Source organism: Gopherus flavomarginatus, chromosome 1 (assembly GCF_025201925.1).
Source record: "Gopherus flavomarginatus isolate rGopFla2 chromosome 1, rGopFla2.mat.asm, whole genome shotgun sequence".
NCBI lineage: Eukaryota > Metazoa > Chordata > Testudines > Testudinidae > Gopherus > Gopherus flavomarginatus.
The window spans coordinates 5118144-5142742 of NC_066617.1; the positions used below are offsets into that span (position 1 = coordinate 5118144).

Sequence of the window (24599 nt, forward strand, 5' to 3'; positions counted from 1 at the left end):
TTATTCTAAGCAGGTTTGGGAGAAGGAAGCTCCATGAAATGAAAGGCATGATAGAATTAGTGAAAAAGTTATTAGATGGACAGGTGATCCCACACCTGTGTTCTAATGGGTTTCTTGCACCTCCCTGTGAAGCCCTAGGACTGCCCACTGTGGGAGAGAGACCTGGTCTTCTGTAGCAATGCCTATGTTCTTCTGTAGGAATAGTCTGATCTAGAAGAGTAGAGTTGGATTGTTTATAAACCAAACCTAGAGCCAGATGGCTAAATCTCCCCTCACCACCTGACTATTTTATCATGTCCAGAACAAGGTAGGCTGATCTGGATACATTTTTCCTTTTGTGTAGTCAGATCAAAACACTGATTGGTGGAGTACCTTCATCTTCTGGGAATGGGAACCCCCCAAAATGTTAAAGAAATATGTGGTGGGACATGTAATCTTTTTATCTGCTGTTCCTGCAATATGAAGTCATGGTTCAAAAAGGGACTTGGATAGAAGAATCATAGAAGTGTAGGACTGGAAGGAACCTCAAGAGGTCTTCTAGTCCAGTCCCCTGCCCTCAAGGCACGACTAAGTATTATCCAGATCATCCATGACTGGTGCTTTTCTAACCTGCTCTTAAAAATCTCCCATGATGGAGATTCCACTACTTTCCTAGGCAATTTCTTCCACCGCTTAGCTGCTCTGCCAGTTGGCAAGTTTTTCCTAATGTCCAACCTAAATTGCCCTTACTGCAATTTAAGCTCATTGCTTCTTCGCAGGCAGTCATTTTTCCCATTTGGTATGTGTGAAACTGATTCTCTCTTCCTAAGTGGAGTAGTCTGCATTTCTTGTGATTGAATTTTCTCCTATTTACTTCACATCATTTCTCCAGTTTCTCCAGCTCAGTTTGGATTTTAATCCTAATCTCCACAACACCTGCGACCCCTCCCATCTTGGGATCATCCGCAAACTCTAGGACTGTACTCTCTCTGGTATCATCTAAATCACTGAGTAAGATATTGAACAGAATCAAACCCAGAACTGATCCTTGTGGGACCTATTTTGCTATACCCTTGACTGTGGACCTCTGATAACAACTCTCTGGCAATGGTTTACCAACCAGTTATGCACCACCTTTTAGTAGCTCAATCTACGTTGCATTTTGCTAGTGTATTCATCAGAAAGTTAGGCAAGAAAGTATCAAAAGCTTATTAAAACTAAGATATACCACATCTACATCTACCACGTCCCCTATCCACAAGGCTTGTTACCCTGTCAAATGAGCTCTTAGTTTTTTTGAAACAATTTGTTCTTGATAAATCCATGCTGACTATTACTTATCACCTTATTAGCTTCTAGGAATCTTCAAACTGATCCCTTCTTTATTTGCTCCGTTGTAGTGTAATTTATCTCATGGGCAGAACAGATGAAGCCAGCTGTATTTGTATATCCTTCTGAAATCAACTGTAGGTCATGTCATTTGACCAAGGAGAGGACATTGCTGCTGACTAGTTGATGAACACATGTGGGTAGAGACTTAGAAGATTAATTGAATTGAGTTGTGCTGGTGCAATGAAATCCAAACTCCCAATATGAAGCTGAACTATTTCTGCCCCATTGCCCTCGATCTTCCCAGCTCATCTCCAGCATTGCAAAGTGAGTATAACATTGGTGTCAAGGAGCTGACCTGGTTCAATTTACACCTCCGGCTAGACCGTCATAAAAGAGGGCTTTCTAGATGGATTCTAAGGGCTACATTTCACTGGAGGTCCCAGAAGAGCAGAAGATTAGAACGTCCTCAAAAAAGGAGAACTATTCTGAAAAAGGACTGCTCGTTCTATAAATCAGTTTCTGCAGAGTCTCTCTTACAGCATTTATTTTTCAAAATGTTCAACAAAATGACATGCCAAAGATACATTGGTTTGAACATTCATCCTTAGCCCCTGACAGAGCGATAGGAATGGAAAGGAGAATTGGTTTTGGCTGAGGGCTGCAGAGAAGAAATTAAGCACATCAGAAAAGGTATACTGGGTCAAAACAAAGGTCCATCTAGCCCAGAATCCTGTCTTCCAACAATGGCCAATGCCAGGTGCTTCAGAGGGAATGAACAGAACTGGTAATCAGAAAGTGGTCCATCCCCTTTCTCCCTTGCCCAGGTTCTGGCAAACAGAGACTAGGGATACCATTCCTGTTTATCCTGGCTAATAGCCATTGAAGGACCTATCCTCCTTGAATTTATGTAGGGTCTTTTTTTGAACCCTATTATAGTCTTGGTCTTCACAACATCCTCTGGCAAAGAGTTCCACAAGTTGACTGAGAGTTGTGGGAAGAAAGACTTCTTTCTTTTTGTTTTAAATCTGCTGCCTATCAATTTCATTTGGTGACCTCCTAGCTCTTGAGTTATGAGGTGGAGTAAATAAGACTTCCTTATTTATTTTCTCCACGCCAGTCATAATTTTATAGATCTCTTTCATATCGCCTCTTCGTCATCTTTCTTCCAAGGTGAAAAGACCAGTCTTATTAATATCTCCTCATAGGAAAGCCGTTCCATACCCCTACTGCTTTGTTGAGATGGGGCGACTACATCTGCATGCAGCATTCAAGATGTGGGCATGGTCATGGATTTCTCTTGAGGCAATATGATATTTTCTGTCTTATAAAGTACCCATCACTAATGTCCAGATTAGCAAAGTTTTCCCAGCATTGGTCTGTATGAATAATCCCCGATGAAATACTCAAAGGCTGGGAAGGCAGGCTCCATTGAATAGGAAGGGTAGTATGCGGAGTTCAGGTTGAGAAGACCTTTCTCATGAAGAGCCAAACTTTCAAAGCACTCTAAAAGCAAAGTCATCCTGTCCTGAACATTGCTCTGCTATTCAAGGAGTTGCGGCTTGATTTAACCTTGCATTAATCAAGCCAATTGGTGCACGCTTGTCTTTTCCTTCCCAAAATCCAGATCACTATTCTGCAAAGACTCACAAACACTCTGACGGTGGACCACTTCAATGGCTCCTACCACTCCAGGGTGTTGAAAAGGTGCAACTTCAGAAGTACCTGATGCTGCCACCCATACAGGGATGAATTTCATTCAGTGCGATTTTTAAACAAGTACAGAGGAACAAAGAGAACCAGAAGACCAATATTATGCTGAAGCAGAGATTTTAATGCAAATGAAATTGGCAGTACACAGTTACAGGAAGAAAGACTACAGAGCAGAAAGAATGTGTTTTCTGTGCGCTCCCGGTGCAATATCTTGTTGGTTCACCATGAGCCAGTTTGGACACCTGGGCCTGCTGCTCAATGCCAAAAAGTCCACTTTGCAGCTGACCCAAAGAATAGACTTCGTCGGAGCTGTCCTGGATTCAAATCTCCCCCATGCGAGCCTTCCACAAGATCGCTTCCAGGCCATGGCGGCCATTCTCCTCAGCCTCCAGAGCTCCCCGACATCCACAGCTCGCATGTGTTTCGGTCTTCTGGGCCACATGGCAGTGTGCACCTTTGTGAGCAAACATGCCAGACTATGCTTCTGTCCTCCCCAGGCCTGGCTCGAATCCGTCTACCATTCAGGGCGGCACGATTTGGATGCAGTGCTGACCGTACCGCCACAGGTTTTACGGTCTCTGGCTTGGTGGCTGAACCCCAGCTTAGTATGCGGGGGAGTGCCATTCCATGCACCACAGCCGTCCCTGGTCCTGACCACGGAGGGGTCATCTCTGGGCTGGGGCGCTCACCTGAAGAGCCTTCATACACAAGGCCTTTGGTCCTCATGAGAAAAAACCATACACATCAACGTACAGGCAGTGAGCACAGTTCCCCTGGCATGTAAGGTTTTCCGCAAGCACCTTCAGGGCCATGGTGTCGCAGTCTTCACAGACAACACAATACCCTGTTTTACACCAACAAGCAAGGGGGAGTGCGATCGTCTTCCCTCTGTCAGGAGGCCATCAAATTGTGGGAGTTCTGCATATCTCACTCAATCCACCCGGTGGCGTCGTTTCTCCCAGGCATCCACAACACCTTGGCAGATAGCCTCAGCAGATCCTTCCAGGACCATGAGCGGTTGATTCGCCCGGATGTTATCCATTCTGTTTTCCAGGAGTGGGGGGGATTTCCCCACATTGACTTCTCGGCCTCTCGCGAGAATCGGAAGTGCCAGGTGTTCTGCTGTCTCCAGGGGCGCCCCCAGCGCTCTCTGTTGGACGCCTTCCTGATACCATAGAAGGATCATCTGTGTTACACCGTTCCTCCATTCCCATTAGTCCCCAAGGTCCTTCTCAAATTGTGAAAGGACAAGGACAGCTTGATACTAATTGCCCCGGCGTGGCCCAGGCAGCATTTCTACACCACACTCCTCAACCTGTCGGTGACCACTCCAATTCCTCTTCCGCTGTGGCCGGACCTGATCACCCAGGAGCACGGCCAACTGTGTCGTCCAGACCTACAGTCCCTCCATCTCACACCATGGATGCTGCACGGCTAACTCAGTCTGAGCTCCGTCGCTCCCGCTCAGAGCAGCACGTTCTCTTGGGTAGCAGAAAGCCCTCTACTAGGACCACGTATCTGGCCAAATGGAAGCGCTTCTCCTGCTGGTGCGATCTGAGCAATACTGCCCCTCTGGAGGCGTCAGTACCTACCATCTTAGACTATCTCTTGTCCTTGCAATAGCAGAGTCTAGCAGTTTCATCCATCAGAGTACACCTAGCAGCGATTTTGGCCTTCCACCAGGGCGAAAATGGGTGCTTGATCTTCTCCAATCCTATGGTCAGCAGGTTCCTCAAGGGATTAGAACATCTGTACGCGCACGTTCAGCATCCGGACTCTACGTGGGACCTCAATCTGGTCCTATCCAGACTCACGGGTGCTGCGTTCAAGCCAATGACCACCTGCTCGCTTCTCTACCTTTCCTGGAAAATAGCTTTCCTTGTTACTATTACCTCGGCGAGACCTGTGTCGAGCATCGAGCCCTCACTTCAGACTCACCGTATACGGTGTTTCATAAGGACAAGGTACAGCTGCAACCACACCCCACTTTCCTTCCTAACATGGTGTCTGCCTTCCATGTCAAGACATCTTCCCTCCGGTTTTCTATTCGAAGCCGCACGCTTCTAGACGGGAACAACAGCTGCACTCCCCAGATGTTGGCAGGGCACTCACCTTTTACATCGAGCGAACTAAACCTTTCAGAAAGACAACCCAGCTGTTTGTGGTGGTGGCAGACAGGATGAAGGGCCTCCCAGTCTTCACGCAGCTTATCTCATCCTGGATTACATCATGTATCCGGGCATGCTATGACTTTACTGACGCCCCAACTAGGCACGTTACTGTCCATTCAGCTTGGCCTCAAGCTTTGTCCTGCACTTTCCTGGCTCATGTGCCTATATAGGAGATCTGTAGGGTGGCAGCTTGCTCTTCAGTCCATACCTTCCCTTCCTACTATGCGATAGCGCAGCAGTCCAGGGATTATGCTGTATTTGGTTCAGTGGTCCTGCGCTCCACGACATCTTTCTCCGACCCCACTGCCTAGGCAAGGCTTGGGAGTCACCTAATTGAAAACGCTATGAGCAAGCACTTGAAGAAGAAAAGATGGTTACTCACCTTTGTAACTGTTGTTCTTCGAGATGTGTTGCTCATATCCATTCCAAACCCGCCCTCCTTCCCCTCTGTCGGAGTGGCCGGCAAGAAGGAACTGAGTGGGCACCGGGTTGGCAGGGGCATCTATCCGGTGCCATAAGGGCGCCACTCCAGGGGGCGCCTCAGCCGACCCACCGAGTCCTGCTAGGGTAAATATCTTCCGACGATCATGCACACGGCGCGCACACTCCTAATTGGAATGGATATGGGCAGCACCTCTAGAAGAACAACAGTTACAAAGGTGAGTAACCATCTCTTTTTAGACAGTAACAGAGTCCTGTGGCACCTTAAAGACTAACTGATATCTTGGAGCACAAGCTTTCATGGGTGAATATCCACTTTGTCAGATGCATCTGACGTGTAAGTATTCACCCACGAAAGCTTATGCTTCAATACCTCACTTAGTCTTTAAGGTGCCTCAGGACTCTCTGTTCCCTTTTACAGATCCAGACTAACACGGCTACCCCTCTGATGCTTTTTTTAGAGAGTTTTTTAGGCTGCTGGAGGACTTGAGAGGCCCTTTGTTCCTGAAGGCCCAATCAGTTACAAACCAAACTTTGACAACTCCGCCTATTCATGGAATTTTTTTCCTCTGTGTTTTTGATGATTAGTTTGTTCCTAATTAGAGAAGCTCCTGAGGTCTCTTCCAACCATCATATTCTATAACTCTATGATTCTAACTGCACATGGGGTGAGGAGCACATTACACCCTGCAGCTCTCTTTCCTCTGCAAACTTTCTGGGCCAGCTACATTCCTGCGATCATTCTCCTGATTTCACTGACGCAGCAGTTGAATATTTGGGAGCCTTGAATGGGAACTGTCCAATGCAGATCAGGAGCAGTGGTGAGCACAGGGTGAGTAATCACCGTGACTGGTTTTATTGCTGACTGTGCCACTTGCTTCCTGTGTGACCTTTCCCTCAATGGGCTTGTTCACCTCCACATAAACCAGACCTAATAGTGATACTATGCTCTATGATCAGAGGCTTCCTGAAATCAAAGGACTTTGATTAATGTCTCCCTAAAGTTTTGTGGCTGCACAGAGCTGTATTATTTTCATAGTAGATTTTTTTCCTGGGATTAGATGCCGCCAAATTGTGCATTAGAATTCAAAGTCTCTCTGAACAATTTTTTTGGTTTCCTTTTGGAAATCCCGTCTCTCTCTCCCCCTACCTACTGCACCCCTTCACTTCAGAGCGAGCCCACCCTAGAGAAGGTAGGTTGGGAATACACCCGCTGCCAGTGGAGTCCCAGGCTCCCTGTGGCCTTGCCAGATGGGTACGAGGAGCTGAGCATGAGAGAGCTCTATCCTTCGTATACTACAGCTGACTCCACAGACAAGACAGACAGCACCTCTGGCTCTGTGCACGCTGACCCCACATGTGTCTGGTCTCTGCAGGAAAAGACTCTTTGCTAAAACAGGGAATGCAAAGAGGAACTCTGCCATTGTACAGACAGCCCTCATAACGCTATGAACCACTTCAATGGTTCCTCTCACTCCATTGCTTAGAAAAGGTGCAGCTTGAGAAGTATCTCGTGCTGCCTTCTGCAGAAGGATGAATTTCATCTGGTACGATTTTTAAACAAGTAGGGAGGAACAAAGAGAACCAAAAGATTGATATTATGATGCAGCAGAATTTTTAATGCAAATGAAATCGGCAGTACACAGTTACAGGAAGAAATACTACAGAGCAGAAAGAATGTATATCAAGTGTTTCAAGGAGATCCACGACCGATCACAGGTCTCAGTGGGATGTAGTTCAGACCAAATATTCTCTTTGTGTTGGTGCAGCTGCAGAGATTGACAAACAAGTCCCCTTTATAACCCTTTTAAGTGTATTGCTTTACCCCGGTCGGTGGGAAATGAGACAAAGCCAAAGAGAACCAGAGACTACGCAGCTTCTCCATCAGACGTCTGCTGCAGCAAAGGTCAAAGCAAGTCAGTAGAGGTACATAGTGATGGAAAGGATAGAACATATAGGACCTAATTCTCCTTGACAGCAAGGTCTTTTTTTCTCACTCTCAAGGGACTTAAAATGACAGTAAACGAAAATCATGCCTATCTCTATGCCCCCGTTGCCTTCACCAGGCGGGGTTGGTGTAAAAAGCCAAAGTGTAATTCAGAATGAGTGCACATGTGAAAGCGAGAATCAGCACACGGGTGGGAAAACCTTGGCAGAAAGAGTCCTAAAGCGTAAGATTAGAAATGCAGCACGGCTGTCAGCCCAAGGTGCTGAGCACACACAGCTCCACGGAGTTCAACTGGAGCTCTGTTTGCCCAGCACTTCTGAAAGCCATGCCCAAAAGATCAGGGCTGAATCTGTATCTTGCTGTTCAATTCCTTCCTTCTTCCATGGATGTTGCTGCTGGCATTAGCATGGCCCACAGCTTCCACTGAGGTACCTATGGCAAGATACCCCAGAACCACCTAGTCCCCCGTAACCATAACCACCCAGGTAACCACCTCGTCCCCCATAACAGCCTAATCCCCCATAACCATAACGGCTGCCGTAACCACCATATCCGCCTGAACCGTACAATCCTCCGTAACCACCATATCCGCCTAAACCGTACAATCCTCCGTAAGGGCTTCCATAGCCTCCCCAGCCGAATGAGCCTCCGTAACCGGGTCCGACCACAGGTGCTCCTACAGCTCCCACTTCACTGTGTTGAGGGAAATTGCTGAGAATTGGTCCTGGAATGGTCAAAACAACCGGTGAGGGTCTGATCACCACTTCGGAGTCAGGGCACTGCCTAACGCATGGCTGGTTGGCGGCACCAGTGACCGGCCAGGGCCGGGCCACCCCGCATTCTGGATAGCACAGGCTGGACGAAATCATCTTTCTGGGATGGAGGTAAACCTGAAACGCACAACAGGGACTAGAGTCAAAAGACTCTACAACTGCAAAGAGGATGTTAGGAATCTTTAAAAAGGGGATAGAGAATAAGAAGGAGAAGATGTTATTGCTCTTAAAGAAATCAATGGTATGCCCACATCTCGAATACTGCATACAGATGTGTTCTTCTCATCTGAGAAAAGATATAGTGGCATTAGAAAAGGTTCAGAACAGGGCAACTAAAATGATAATTGGTTTGGCAAGGGTCCCACATAAGGAGAGATTAAAGAGGCTAGGACTCTTCAGCTTGGAACAGAGGAGACTAAGTGGGGATATGATAGAGGTGTATAAAATCAGCAAAGAATCCTGTGGCGCCTTATAGACTAACAGATGTTTTGGAGCATGAGCTTTCGTGGGTGAATACCCACTTCTTCAGATGCATGAGCTCATGCATCTGAAGAAGTGGGTATTCACCCACGAAAGCTCATGCTCCAAAACGTCTGTTAGTCTATAAGGTGCCACAGGATTCTGTGCTGCTTTTACAGATCCAGACTAACACGGCTACCCCTCTGATACGTGTATAAAATCATGAGTGGTGTGGAGAAAGTGGATAAGGAAAAGTTATTTACTTATTCCCATAATACAAAAACTAGGGATCACCAAATGAAATTAATGGGCAGCAGGTTTAAAACAAATGAAAGGAAGTTCTTCTTCATGCAATGCACGTCAACTTGTGGAACTCCTTGCCAGAGGAGGTTGTGAAGGCTGGACTATACCGACGTTTAAAAGAGAACTGGATCAATTCATGGAGGTTAAATCCATTAATGGCTATTAGCCAGGATGGATAAGGAATGGTGTCCCTAGCCTCTGTTTGTCAGAGGGTGGAGATGGATGGCCGGAGAGAGATCACTTGATCCTTGCCTGTTAGGTTCACTCCCTCCGGGGCACCTGGCATTTGCCACTGTCGGTAGACAGGATACTGGGCTAGATGGACCTTTGGTCTGACCCGGTACAGCCGTTCTTATGTTCATAAGTGCCGGTGGAAGAAAGGCTTGAAAACTTGGTTACTATTGCAGCCAATAGGGGCCCGAGAGAGAGAGGAGAAGTGGCCTTAGTCCCTATGTCCGTGGCTATGTATTTCTTCCTGTATCCTCTTTCTATGCCTCTTGTCCACTTGCACTAAACTTCCCTCTCAACAGGACCCTTTGAGCCCCTCTCAAGGACTTTGTATAAAAAAACATCGCCTGAAATAAGGGTCACGATTTCTACACTGGACACCAGGGACTCTGTGTCCATTTTGGACATTTCTCAAAGAGAACCTGATCGAGATCATGGTAATTGCATCCTTTCGTTTGAGGATTTCACCTCTGCATGCAAACCAGTTGAGTCTGGTATCCCAGCGTTGTTCTTTGAGATTCCATACCTTGGGAAAAACAACGAGGAGTCCTTGTGGCACCTGAGAGTCTAAGAAATTGGCTTGGGCATAAGCTTTTGTGGGCTGCAACCCACTCCATCAGATGCATGGAGTGTAAAACACAGAGGCAGGTATAAAAGCACATGAAAAGTTACCTGTCTCTGTTTTTTCCACTATATGCATCTGATGAAGTGGGTTTTAGCCCACAGAAGCTGATGCCCAAGTCAATTTGTTAGTCTCTAAGGTACCACAAGGACTTCTCGTTGTTTTTGCTGATACAGATTAACACGGCTACTCCTCTCAAACTGTGGGAGTCATGAATAATTGCTAATAGAGAAACAGAGACTTAGCTTTTCTGCAAAGAAATCACTAAGGACAAGCTCCTCTGCTGGGGTAAAATGGCTTCAGGTCCTCTGGCTTCCACGGAGCGACACTAAATTACACCATCTGAGGAGAAGCACCCTCAGTGGGTATTTCTGCTCAGAAGAACATAGGAATTGTTGAATTGGATCATACCACTCGTCAGCTTCATGCATCCTCCTGTCTCCAATAGTGAGGAGTAACAGCAGCATCAGCATGAAGGAGAAAATCACTGAATAGGCCCTTCCTGGACTGTCCTGAACAAGTTCCTTCCTTATCCAACCAAATGAAAAATGGCTAAGGGACTTCCTAAAGTAACTGAGAAGATTTAAACGTCCTAATTCTATTTCCAGTTATTTGGAATTATGTTTCCCAATGGAATATGCTGCTCCTAAATTCCCCGAGCAGCTTCCAATCGAGAATCCTGTAACACCTGCTACTGATTAACTGCACAAGACAATTATGGAAGAGAACCCTGATCCCTCATAAAAATCACAGCCAGTAAGTGCAAGATTCAGTCCTAAATAGAAATGGACCCTACCGCCACATCTCTGGGGTTAGAAAGACATTGATTCCAAATGGACTTACCTAATTGACCGAGGAGACGAAGTCTGAAGAAGTGTTTAGAAGAGTGCTGATTCTTGTGTGCTTTTATTCAGTCTAGGACTGCCTGGAGGATCTGTGATGTCATTTGTGGAGGAAGTTCTCATTAGTTACCAAACAAGCTTGATTGTCTTGCTACATCCTCCTTTAGGTGGAGATGTTTTTCTCAGGGGTTGCAATGATTGGGCTAATGGCAGCCTCAGAGGGCGTGAAGTGCAGGTTGCACGCTTCATCTTTCTTTCATCTTAAAATTGTATGGGACAACTGCATTCCTTTTGTCATTCCACTGACTTTATTAGAGCTACAATGAGAATAAATGTCAAGGTGCTTCTGAGTGGCGTCAGTAGCACAACAAGCCCTGATGAAAGGAATCCAGGTTGGTCCTTTCAATTCATACTGGTCGTGCTTAGGGGAATTAGGCAGTTCATTGTAAACCTGCTAGGAAGGAGGGAGCCACTTTTCTGCATTCTTACCAGCTCCATCGCCAGTGGCTCTGATCCATTTCCCTTTGAAGTTAATTCGAATCATTCCTTGCCTCCAGTGTATTTCCTGTCAGACCTTTATATCTGAAACTCACCCTTTGACACAGGAGATGGTACGATGCCTATAGACAACTTTCGTTACACATTGAACTTATAACTAGGTCTCATGAGGGACTTGAATGGAGCATAGGCTTTTGCAATGATCCTCTGTGCAGGGGTGAATTTCACCCTGTGGTGAGTACATCTTGGCGTAACACTGGACCTCCAGTTGGGTCACCAACGCTGTCTCAAAGGGCTTCCTTCAGCAGTTTTGCTCATGAGTCAAGTCCAGGGATGGCGGAGAGTGAAGGGCAGCAGTTTTGTTTAAAGTGTAAACTGTGTCCTCAAGAGAGGGTCCCATGTGCAAGGAAGAAGTATCTTCCTTTGATTTTAAGGAACCACTTGAAGCTCTTTGAAGTTGACTTAACCGTGCTGATTTATACCTAGTGAGCACCATTTTCCAATAAAAGTCTTTTGAAAAATACCAAATGCAGAACTCTATTTGAATGAAACTGAAACAGCCCCGAATTGTGTGGCTTTTGTGATACTAAAGACTTCGGCTTCTATTTTTTTTAGAATGACTCTGTTACTCAATGCAGAGGTGTCTAATCCCCACAACAATGTATAAATATTCTGAAGAATTTCCAGCCTTAGCATCCTTACCCTCCCTGTTTGATAGGCCTAGAAAAAGAGGCTTGTTGAGGTGAATGTCACATATAGGTCAGTTGCAGAAACAGAAATACAACCCAATACTTCTGACGCATCCTACCGAAGGCTGAGCTCAAGGTTAATCCCTGTTATGCTGTTTTACAAGACAAGGTTTGTAACATGTCCTGTTAAAAAATGTTTGTTTTTTTGGATCTAAGTATCAATAATTACAAAAAATAGCTCATGTTGTGATCCACTTTCATTATGTTTTCTTAAACATGAGGATAATACTCTCCACAGGAATTACGTGTCCAGACAGGTTCAGGAAATAGAGAGTAGTATCAGCATGAGCAGTCCAAGCCATTCGGGTTTTTTTCTGACTCTGCCAGTCACTCCAGTCTGATCTCCAACTGAGTGTGTCTCTGTTGACCTCCGGTAGTAGATTTGTAATTCTCATGGTGCATGGTCTGAGGCTTCCTCTGATCTTAGCATTTCAAAGCACTTTACAAACATTCATTAAGTGTTATATGGCGAAAGAGCTGTATTTATTATAGCCATAATTACTTTTTACTGGCATTAGATGTTCCAACACTGAAGATTATTAGATTGACTTCAAGTTCTCAGATGTCATTCCCATATTCAAAGTTTAAGGGTAGATGCTGAGCCAGGGAAAGCAATGGAAAACATCAGCTACTGCATTTCTATTGAGGAGTGGCCAAGAGCACTGGAAAGAAGCACAAGAGAGATAGAGATAAGGAGAACTTCTTCAAGGGTCACATTGCTGTGGGATTAGACCCCATTAATTGCGAGACTTCCCAACCTACAGAATTCTGTAAGATTCTTCTCTGACAGAAAGCTTTTCAGCCATTATGAGAATGAATTTTTCAAGTGGAAAGTACGCCTTCAGCTGGATTGGTTCTAACGCGAGCAGCATAAAATGCCTTAGCTCAGTTTTAAGACACGGAAGTCAATGAAGTCTATGGAGTTCTACTAATGTCCAGTGGCTCAGCATCTGCCCCTTGAGCATTACAAGGGACTCTTTGTTAAGAAATGGAAATATAAAACTTTTTTGAATGAAAATCAAATAGTCCCAAAATCTGAGGCGAGGAATCATCACTGAGTGTTGGTATGCCATCAGAAAGCCTAACGTGCATTTGTGAAGTTCATATCTTCATTTAATCCAGCATTACTCAGATGAGGTCACTAGGGAAACTTTTTGCAGCCATGACGGCCTAGAAATGATGGACAGAGATCGGAGTGGGAGGGGGAGCAAAGCAGCAGCGGCTCCCTGCAGCATCCAGCTGTTACTGAGAAATAGCTGCTACCAAGGGCTGTGAGATGTGCCGCCTTGATGCTTGTGCTGGTGCCACCAGCAGGGGTATGCCCCTGCACCGCGCAGACTCCTCGGGACCTCTGGGCATGGGCTGAGCCAGAGGTGCTGTCCGTCTCCTCTATGATGGAGGGAAAGAGGCAGATACAGATAAGGAGAACTTCAACTGCAGTCACATTGCTGTAGGATTTGACGCGATTAATTGCAAGACTGACCAACCTACAGAATTCTGTAAGACTCTTCTTTGACAGAAAACTTTCAGTCACCAATAAATCCAGTCATAGTCATTACTCATCCCCATACTCACCACTGCTCCTGAACTGCATTGGACGGTTCCCGTTCAAGGCTTCCGAATATCCCACTGAAGCATCAATGACGTCACTAGAATCATGGCAGGACTGTAGCTGGCCCATAAATCAGAGCGCCCCCTGCGACTTCCTGCCCCAAGCACCTTGAGCTCAGCCTTTGGCAGGATGTGTCAGAAATATTGGGTTATATTTCTGTTTCTGCAACTGACCCGCATGTGACCTTCACCTCAACGTGCCTCTTTTTCTAGCCATATCAAACAGGCAGAAAAAGGATGCTAAGGCTGGAAGTTCTTCTGAATATTAATACATTATAGTGGGGACTAGACACCTCTCCATTGAGCAACAGAGTCATTCTAAAAAAATAGAGGCCGAGGTCTCTAGTATGACAAAAGCCACCCAATTCAGGGCTGTTTCCATTTCATTCAAATAGAGTTCTGCATTTGGTATTTTTCAAAAGATTTTTACTGGAAAATGAAGGTGCTCTCTTGGTGTAAATCAGCACAGTGAAGTCAACTTCAAAGAGCTTCAAGTGGTTCCTTAAAATCAGAGGAAGATACTTCTTCCCTGCACATGGGACCCCCTCTTGAGGAGACAGTTTGCATTTTAAATAACACTCTGGTTCAGGCAGGAAAGTTTTCTGCAAGATGCCCTATGGTTAGTCAGATTTTATGTGAAATCTCATCACATAACCAACTGATCCTTCCCTAAGAATGGGTGATTTCATCTCTCCTCATCCTGTTGCTGGTCTCAGTCAGCTGCATTGTCTTACAAGACCTCCATTTCTTGGCTGCTCATGAATGGAGAGATGGTTTTGAATAGAGTGTACTTAATTCAAAGCCTTGCTACAAAAGAGCACTGCCGTCCATCACTCTCCGCCATCCCTGGACTTGACTCATCAGCAAATCTGCTGGAGGAAGCTCTTTGAGACAACATTGGTGACCCAGCTGGAGGTCCAGTGTTAAGCCAAGATGTACTCACCACAGGGTGAAATTCACCCTTGCACAGAGGATCATTACAAAGGCCTATGCTCCACTTAAGTCCCTCATGAGACCTAGTTATAAGTTCAATGTGTAACGAAAGTTGTCTATAGGCATCGTAGCATCTCCTGTGCCAAAGGGTAAATTTCAGATATAAAGGTCTGACAGGAAATACACTGGAGGCAAGGAATGATTCCCATTAACTTCAAAGGGAAATGGATCTGACCCACTGGCGATGGAGCTGGTAAGAATGCAGAAAAGTGGCTCCCTCCTTCCTAGCAGGTTTACAATGAACTGCCTAATTCCCCTAAGCACGACCAGTATGAATTGAAAGGACCAACCTGGATTCCTTTCATCAGGGCTTGTTGTGCTACTGATGCCACTCAGAAGCACCTTGACATCATTCTAATTGTTGCCCCAGTAAAATCCGTTGAATGGCACAAGGAATGCAGTTGGCTCATACAATTTTAAGATGAAAGAAAGATGAAGAGTGCAAAGTGCCCTTCACATCCTCTGAGGCTGCCATTAGCCCAGTCATTGCAACCCCTGAGGAAAACAGCTCCATTGAAAGAAGGACAAAGCAAGGCAATCTAGTTTGTTTGGTAACTAATGAGGACCTCCTCCACAAATGACATAACAGATCCTCCAGGCAGTCCTTGACTGTATAAAAGCACACAAGAATCAGCACTCTTCTAAACGCTTCTTCAGACTTCATCTCCTCGATCAATTAGGTCAGTCCATTTGAAATCAATTTCTTTCTAACCCTACAGATACGGCGGAAGGGTCCATTTCTATTTAGGACTGAATTTTGCACTTACTTGCTGTGATTTTTATGAGGGACCAGGGTTTTGTCTTGTGCAGTTTCTCAGTTGCAGGTTTTATAGGATTCACAATTCGAAGCTGCTCGCAGAATTTAGGAGCAACATATGCAATAGGGAAACATAATTCTGAATAACTGGAAATAGAATTAGGACATTTAAATCTTCTCAGTACCTTTTGGAAGTCCCTTAGCCATTTTTCAATTTAATTAGATTAGGAAGGAATTTGTTCAGGTTAGTCTAGGAAGGGACAATTCAGTGATCTTCTCCTTTATATTGATGCTGCTGTTTCTCCTCACTATTGGAGACAGGAGAATAGATGAAGCTGACGAGTGGTATGATCCAGTTCAACAATTCCTATGTTTTTCTGAGCAGAAATACTCATTGAGGGTGCTGCTCCTCGGATGCTGTAATTTAGTGTCGCTCCGTGGAAGTCAGAGGACCTGAAGCCATTTTACCTCAGCAGAGGAGCTTGTCCTTAGTGATTTCTTTGGAGAAAAGCAAAGTCTCTGCTTCTTCATTAGCAAGTATTGATGACTCCCATGGTTTGAGAGGGGTAGCCGTGTTAATCTGTATCAGCAAAAACAATGAGGAGTCCTTGTGGTACCTTAGAGACTAACAAATTGACTTGAGCATCAGCTTCTGTGGGCTAAAACCTACTTCATCAGATGCATGGAGTGGAAAATACAGAGGCAGGTATCTTTTCATGTTCTGTGTATTTATACCTGCCTCTGTGATTAACACGGCTACCCCTCTCAAACCGTGGGAGTCGTCAGTACTTGTTAATGAAGAAACAGAGACTTTGCTTTTCTCCAAAAAATTCATTAAAGACAAGCTTCTCTGCTTCCAGAGGGCTATCACCACTCGCTTCTCAACTGTGAGCGCTGCTCTCATCTTGGTATTCCGGCACTTCAGGGCAGGGGAAAACAAGTCACAAAGTTCCATGAAAGTGCCCTTACACATGCGCAAGTTTCGCAGCCACTGGCAATCGTCCCACACTTGCAACATTATGCAATCCCACCAGTCTGTGCTTGTTTCCCGGGCCCAGAATCGGCGTTCCACAGCTATAACCTACCTTCAAAGCACCGGGGCCCACGGTTTGAGAGAATTCTGTGTCCATGTCCTCATCACTCACGTCGCCGCACTGCCGTAGCCGCCACCTCCTCACCTGGTTTTTCAGGTCCTGATTCAGCATAAACTGCACAATAATGCGCGAGGTGTTTACAATGTTCATGACCACTGTCTTGAGCAGAGCGGGCTCCATGCTTGCCGTGGTATGGCGTCTGCACAGTTCACCCAGGAAAAAAGACACGAAACGGTAGTCTGCCTTTGCTTTCACGCTGGGCTGGGTGAAGCTATACCCAGAACCACCAGCAACAATATTTTTTGCCCCATCAGGCGCTGGGATCTCAACCCAGAATTCCAATGGGTGGGGGAGACTGCGCGAACTATGAAATAGCTATGAGATAGCTACCACAGTGCAACGCTCTGGAAGTCGACGCTAGCCTCGGTACATGGACACACTCCGCCGAATTCATGTGCTTAGTGTGGCTGCATGCACTCGACTTTATCCAATCTTCTTTCCAAAAATCAATTTCTGTAAAATCGGAGTAATCCCATAGGGTAGAAATACCCTAAATGTAGTTAAGCTCTGGAATAGGCTTAACAGTGGCTACAGCTTTATTCACCATTTTTAGCCGATTAGTTTTTCCCAGACAAATCTTGACAGACGGTGATGCAAATTCCATGTCTGTAGTCTTTCCAAAGTCATGGGAATTATGTGGAGCAGAGCATATAAAGGCTGCTCCCTATCACCCACAAACTAATGAGTTTGCAGAAAGATTTAAGGGAACTTTAAAAGCTGTGCTAAGAATATACCTCACTGGCCATGAGCATGATTGGGACGTTTTACTTTATTAGTTGCTCACTGTGCACAGAAGTGTTCCCCGAGAATCTACTGGCTTTGCCCCCTTAGATCTCCTGTGTGGGAAGCAGGTTAGGGGACACTTAGATTTGATTGGAGGCTCTGGGGAGGGCAGTACTGAGGAAAGAGGACAGCCTGTAGGGGAGTATGTCACTCGTTTTAAGGAGAATTTACAGGTAATGAGGAATTGAGGGAAACAGACCCTTGAAAAAAGTCAGGGAACTCAGCATGTTTATTATGGTCAGCAAACTGAAGAAAGATCATTTGACACTGCTAATTTGGTGTTAGTGCTGAGCCCAGTGATGGGGCGGGGGGGGGGAAGGAAGGTTTATTGGGAATGACCTTTTCAAGTCATTGAAGGGGTGAAGGCCGTCACATCTGATGTAAATATAACCCTTCTAGCCCTCTGAGTTGGCAGCAACAAGGGCCGGGTTCAGTATCCAGGGGTTCTCTTTCAGTAATGCAATGCAAAATCGGCTTGAGCCCCCACCCAGTGACTTGGAACAATTACATACCACCCCCCGGGTGCCTCGAGGAGGCAATACTTCCCCTCTCACAAGCACAGAGTCTGAGTGTAGCAAAAGCCTTTTAATAAAGGAGGAAACAATGTGGCATCATATTGGGGTAACCCCACAAACAGGATTCATAACATAAACCATGAGCCAAAAACACAGCAAGTAAGTTTTGGCAATGTCCTTTTCCCCTTAGGGACTTAAGTCCAATCATCCCAAAGTCCCTGTCCCTGGTCAGTGCTACCCCATAGTTCAAAAGTTTATCTGCAGAGTTTTACCCCCCCCAGCCTGGGTGGAAATGGGGGGCACAAAGGGGGTTAAGGGGCACCTTACGTGGTCCGAGACCAACTTCACCACCTCTCCGTGGAGATCTACTGCAGCTTTCACAACAAACAGCTCGACTCCACCCACCAACTTGTGAGCTGCTCCAGCCATTCGTGCAAACCGCTCCGCTCCCTCTGCTCACTGTTCTGTGGGCCAGTTCAAGCATCCCACAACCTGCTCTGCTCACTGTTCTGTGGGCCGCTCCAACCGTCGTGCAAACTGCTCTGCTCTGCCAGCCACTAGCAATATACCTTCAGGCTCCCCCACTAGTTAACACAGCACTCAGCTCAGTAAGTTTAGCTCTTTAGTGATTTCAGCCTGCAGCAGGGGATCCTCAGCGCTGGTGCATCATTGGCCTAAAGTGCATTCAACTCAGCAGCCTCCAGCTAGATTCCTAGTAGAATCAAAATTAGCTCTGCTATTCAACAGTGGGGAGAGACAAGGAGATGCAATTGGTGTTCCAAGCCCTCATACCACACCCTAAACCTCTCCCCCCTTTACTGGGGTTTGTAACCCATGTCCCTTGTCTGGCGAGTGCTACTTAGTTGATGGTGAGACACTCTGTCATAAAACAGGTTCATAGTCCCTCAGTCACATAATCAGGGTAACAACACTTTATTCCTCCTGCCCCAATAACAGAGAAATTGAGGATCCCACAGCTGTCAAAGTGACCATTTTAGGCTGCCGTGGGCTATGCTAGGTGGGGTGACTGTGCCTATGCAAACAAGATCAGCCCCTGAAATTCTTTTCCACACTCACCATAATTCACCACCACATGTCAGGGTAGAGCTCATTCTGACTCTGCTTACATAAGGAAGCTCAGCGACAGAGGAACAGTGCAAATCATGTATATCAATAGATTAAAACTTACTCTCAAAGGGAGATGGCAGTAAATTTGGGGCCATTTAGGGATCTGGGTCAATAATCTGTCAGGGACGGTACTTAGTCCTGCTGTGAAGGCAGGTGGACTAGACTTGATGACTTTTCAATGTCCCTTCTAGTTCTATTAGATAGGTTTAGTTTCATGTTGAAAAAAAATGCCACTCCAAAGCAGGAAATGCTGGCCCCTTAAAGCGTCACACACAGGTATTTCCCTCGCTAGGTTTAGCTGCCCTAGAAAGAGAAACAGTTATGGGGAATTCTCCTGTAGCTCAAGTTTGCAGATGAAAGAGCTGCAGGGTATAATGTGCACATCAGACCATGTGGACGTAAGAACAAACTGACTGTGAAAAACAGTGGAAAAATATTAAATCAATGGAACAAGTTATTGAAATTTGGTCTGGAACTAATTAGACCTTCAGGAACAAAGGGCCTCTTGAGTTCTTCAGGCAGTCTAAAAAACTGGCTGAAAACACTCCTGCTCTCAAACCACTTTTAGTTATTCTCCTCTGTGAACTACAAAAGTCCTGCTCCACTCACTCTCTCCATAATCATTCAAATGATGTGTAAAGGATCCTTTGAATTTAGGACTGAATCTTGCAAAGACACTCTGTGATTGATAACAATGGGGAGGGTTTAGGGTTTTTCAATTTATTTTCGTTATCAAGTTGCTGGTGTTTGTTTCTTCATGCTTTAGAAATTGTTTGGATTCTAAGAACAAGACATGCATTTGGGACAGTAGATCCTGTTGATTTTTGTTGGAACTTGGGCATTCAAATCCCCTAGGGAGCTCTGAAAAATGTCACCCCCATTTTTCATTAGGATTTTGGAAGAAACACCCTAAATTTGCTCTCTAAAGGACTAAGTCATTGTTCTTCTGCTTTCTTCTGAAGCAGCTGGTGAATGACGCTCACTGAGACAGGATACTGCCTTAGATGGGCCACTCATCTCTTCCAGCCTGGCAACTGCTACATTCTCTTGTGAAGAAGTAAATCTAGATGCAGAGCCCCATCTGCTCTTAGTGTGGCTTCATTGAAGCTAGTGGAACAGAGCAGATTTACACTGGGGAGGGGGTGGAGAGTTGTATTTTGATTGGATCGAAAAATTCCACCTTTGGTATTTCATTAGCAAGTGTTGGTGACTCGCTGAGGTTTCCAAACCAAAGCACCTGCATTGTGATGCTGGACTGAACTTGTTTGTCCGTAGAGGTTACAGGTTAACAAGGAAACTAGCACTATTAATGCTATTCCAGCCATGTCCTATGTGACATTTTTTTAAGGGACTGGAAATCCCAAGCTGTGATAAATGAAGGGGAAGCAGTGGGTGGGGTGTAGCTCCCTTTTATGGACATCCACCAGCCGGGAGCTATAAAATCCCTCTAAGTAGCGGATCTCTAATTTATCTCCCTATAAAGGGTAAAAAAAGTCTCACTGCTCTGCATAGGTAAAGAGAAGTGAGTGGGCACCTGGCCAGAAGAGACAATGGGAAGGCTAGAACTACTAAAAATTGAAATAAGACTCCCCCTTTTGTCTGTCTGTTGTTGTTCTCGGGGAGAGGCAGACAGGGGACAGTTATGATGTGAGAAGCTTGGGCCAGGCATGAAAATCATCACTATCATACCTAGAAACTATTCATCTAATCCCCCAGATATGGAGGGCCAGCTCTAGGCACCAGCAAAACAAGTAGCATGCGCTTCCCACAGTGAGTCTGCCCAGGCGGGGTCCTGGGGAAGCCAGAGGGTCCTGCACCCCCACTTCACAGTCAGATGTGACTCTTAGCCAGCCAGTAAAACAGAGGTTTATTAAGATGACAAGAACACGGTCCAAACCAGGCCTTGCCGGTACAGATAACAGGACCCTCTTTAGTCTGGTCCATCTGGGGGCCCCAGCCCCACTGGGAAGCCCAAGCCCCGTTGGGGTGACCTTCTCCATTTCTCAGCCTCTTCCAAAAACTGAAACTGCTTTCGACCTCTCACTCAGACTCCCTCCGGCTCCCCATTCCCTGCAAGCCTTTGTCCAGTTTCCTGGGCAGAGGTAGCACCTGGCCTTCAACCCACCTCCTGGGTCCTCAGGTTACAGGCTCTGGTATCCTCCCTTCCCCAATGCAGACCGTGCCAGCACAACTCCCCTGCAACCTTCCCAGGTCAATACTCTCCACTCAGCATTCACATAACACAGCAAGAACATTCCCACTTTCTCACAAAGGCCTTGAGGGTACCCAGCAGGAAGGAATTCCCAAATGCACCTTCCTGAGTTCTCAAAGAGCTTTGGCACTTGGGTGGTGGCAAACTGATTCCCTAATTATTTGCTCCATTCTCTTTCATGACTCCTGCAGGTGACTTTGGTGTAGTGTAGTTTTTCTTTAAAGGCAGAACTGAGGCAGGCAGTTGTGTCTGAAACATACTTTGACCAAAGAGTGGGTGTTTCTGCTGGCCAGTAGATGAGCACATGTGGGCAAAGAGTCAGAAGCAGATTAATGTCACTGAGTTTTACTGGTGCAATGAAATCCAGAATCTCCGTGTGAAGCTGAACTAATTTTGCCCCATTGCCGTAAATCTTGTCAGCTCATCTCCAGCAATGCAAAGTGAGTGCAAAGTTGATGTCAAGGAGCAGAGCTGGTTGAATTTACACCTCTCCCTAGGTTGTCATGAAAGCCTGCTTCCGAGATGGGTGCTACGTGCTACTTGTCACTGGAGGCCCCGTCAGAGGAGAAGAGAAGAATGTCCTGGATAAAGGAGAATTATTCTAAAAAAGGGCTGCTGACTCCATAATGATATTTCAGCTGAGCCTCTGTTGGAGAGTTTATTATTGGAAATGCTCTCAAATGACATACCAGAGGTACACTGGTTTAAACATTCAGCCTTAGCATCTGGAGGAGCAGTAGTGATGGAAATGGATTTGATTTGATCTGATGGCTCCAGATAAAGTACCCATAACAAATGGTCAGGTGAGTCCAGTTTTCGCAGCATTTGCCTGTATGAATTGAAACCCCCAAATATTGGGGAAGGGAAGCTCCATAGAACAGGGAGGGGGATTTGTGTAGTGCACGTTGGGAAGAGCTTTCCAGTGAAGAGGCAGACTTTCAAAGCCCTCTAGAAGCAAAGGCATCTTGTCCTGAAAGTTGCTCTGCCGTTCAAGGAGTTCGGGCCAGAGTTAACTTCACTTTGTTAGAGCAGGTAATGCAAGGTGGAACTGCACCCCAGTGTGGAAGCCCCTCAGAATGCTGTAAACTACTTCAAGGGCTGAATTCTCCTATCACTCCAGTGCTTCAAAAAGTCACATCTTGAGAAGTGCCTGATGCTGTTGGTTCTTCAGGGATGAATTTTGTCCAGGGCAATGTTTAAAGAAGGAGGGAGGAACAAGGAGAACCAGAAAACAGATATTGTGATGCATCAGAGTTTTCAATGCAAGTGACATTTGCAGTACACAGGACAGGAAAAATATTAGAGCGGATCAAACAGATTTTCAGTTTTTCAAGAAGGGCTGCGATCGATCACCCACCTCAATGGGTTCTATTTCACACACAATGTTTTTTGTTGTGGTTGCAGCTGTAGATGTTGACAAGTCCCCTCTGCACCCATGTTAAGCTACTTTTACTGCCCCAGTTGGTGAAAAGCGAGACAAAGCAAAACAGAAGCAGAGGACTAGGCAGCTTCTCAGTTAAACATCTGCCACAGAGAAGGTCAAAGCAAGACGCTAAAGATACGTATTGGTGGAAAGGATAGCGCATTCAGGGTCTAATTCTCCTTCCCAGCAAGGTCTCTTTTTCCCACTCTCAAGCGATATAAAATAATAATAAATGTAGCTGATTCCCATCTTAAGGCTCCTATTTCCCTTAAACTGCGGAGTGACTGTAAACAGCCTGCCTGTAATTCAGATCGAGTCCACAGGTGAAAGCGAGAAACAGCAGACGGGTGGGAAAGCCTCGGCAGAAAGAGTCCTAAAGCGTAAGATTAGAAATGCAGCACGGCTGTCAGCCCAAGGTGCTGAGCACAGCTCCCACTGAGTTCAGCTGCAGCCCTGTTTGCCCAGCACTTCTGAAAGCCATGCCCAAAAGATCAGGGGTGAATCTGTATCTTGCTGTTCATTTCCATCAGGGTTGAAGCTTTGTGTGCTCAGCACCTTGGGCTGATAGCCGTGCTGTATTTCTAATCTGACGCTTTGTGACTCTTTCTGCCAAGGCTTTCCCACCCATGAGCTGATTCTCGCTTTCCCCTGTGCACTCATTACACTCTGGCTTTTTACACCAACCCCACCTGGTGAAGATAACAGGGGCCTGATATAAATGTTTTCTGCTCTGTAGTATTTCTTCCTGTAACTGTGTACTGCCGATTTCATTTGCATTAAAAACTCTTCTGCATCATAATATCAGTCTTCCGGTTCCCTTTGTTCCTCCCAGCTTGTTTAAAAATCGCGCTGGATGAAATTCATCCTTATATAGAAGGCAGGACCAGGTACTTCTCAAGCTGCACCTTTTCTAAGCAATGGAGTGAGAGGAGCCATTGAAGTGGTTCATAGCATTATGAGGGCTGTCTGTACAATAGTGGAGTTCCTCCTTGCATTCCCTGTTTTAGCAAAGAGTCTTTTCCTGCAGAGACCAGACACATGTGGGGTCAGCATGCGCAGAACCAGAGGTGCTGTCTGTCTTGTCTGTGGAGTCATTTGTAGCATTCCATGGATGGGGCTCTCCCATGCTCAGCTCCACCGATCTCATCTGGCCGGAGCATGGGGAAACTGGGATTCCACTGGCAGCCAGTACATTCCCAACCCACCTTCTCCAGGATGGGCTCGTTCTGAAGGGATGCAACAAGTAGGGACAGAGAGACGCGATTTTCAAAAGTAAACCAGAAATATTGTTTGGAGAGCCTTTGAATTTTAATTTTAATCCACAATTTGGGGGGATATAATCCCAGGGGGAAAAAATCTACTATGAAAACAATACAGCTCTGTGCAGCCACACAACTTGAAGGAGACTTTTATCTACTTCCGTTGATTTCCGGAAGCCTCTGATCATAGAGCATAGTATCACTATTAAGTCTGGTTTATGTGGAGGTGAACAAGCCCATTGAGGGGAAGGTCACACAGGAAGCAAGTGGGACAGTCAGCAATAAAACCAGTCACGGTGATTGCTCACCACTGCTCCTGATCTGCATTTGACAGTTTCCATTCAAGGCTCCCAAATATCCGACTGCTGCATCAGTGAAATCAGGAGAATGATTGCAGGAATGTAGCTGGCCCAGAAAGTTTGCAGAGGAAAGAGAGCTGCAGGGTGTAATGTGCTCCTCACCCCACGTGGAGTTAGAATCACAGAGTCAGAGAATATGATGCTTGGAAGAAACCTCAGGAGCTCATCTAGTTAGGAACAAACTAATCATCAAAAACACAGAGGAAAAAAAATCCATGAATAGGAGGAGTTGTCAAAGTTTGGTTTGTAACTCATTGGGCCTTCAGGAACAAAGGGCCTCTCAAGTCCTCCAGCAGCCTCAAAAACGGTCTAAAAACACTCATGACTCAGGGGTTTTCAAACACTTTTAT

At 45.8% G+C, this 24599-nt stretch overlaps 1 protein-coding gene across 1 annotated transcript; it reads right to left on the reverse strand.

Annotated features, from left to right (window-relative positions):
* Positions 1-7272: 7272 nt before the first annotated feature.
* LOC127032832 (claw keratin-like) lies at positions 7273-13649 on the reverse strand. The gene is made up of 3 exons (XM_050920439.1): positions 13627-13649; positions 11928-11934; positions 7273-8471 (listed from the first exon to the last, which is right to left on the reverse strand). The coding sequence occupies exons 1-3, from the start codon at positions 13647-13649 to the stop codon at positions 7983-7985; spliced, it is 519 nt and encodes a 172-aa protein (XP_050776396.1). The 3' UTR covers positions 7273-7982.
* Between the last annotated feature and the right edge of the window lie 10950 nt (positions 13650-24599).

Coding starts and splice junctions, on each gene's coding strand:
- LOC127032832 (XM_050920439.1), bottom strand. CDS start 13,649: ATGCAGTTCAGGAGCAGTGGTGA.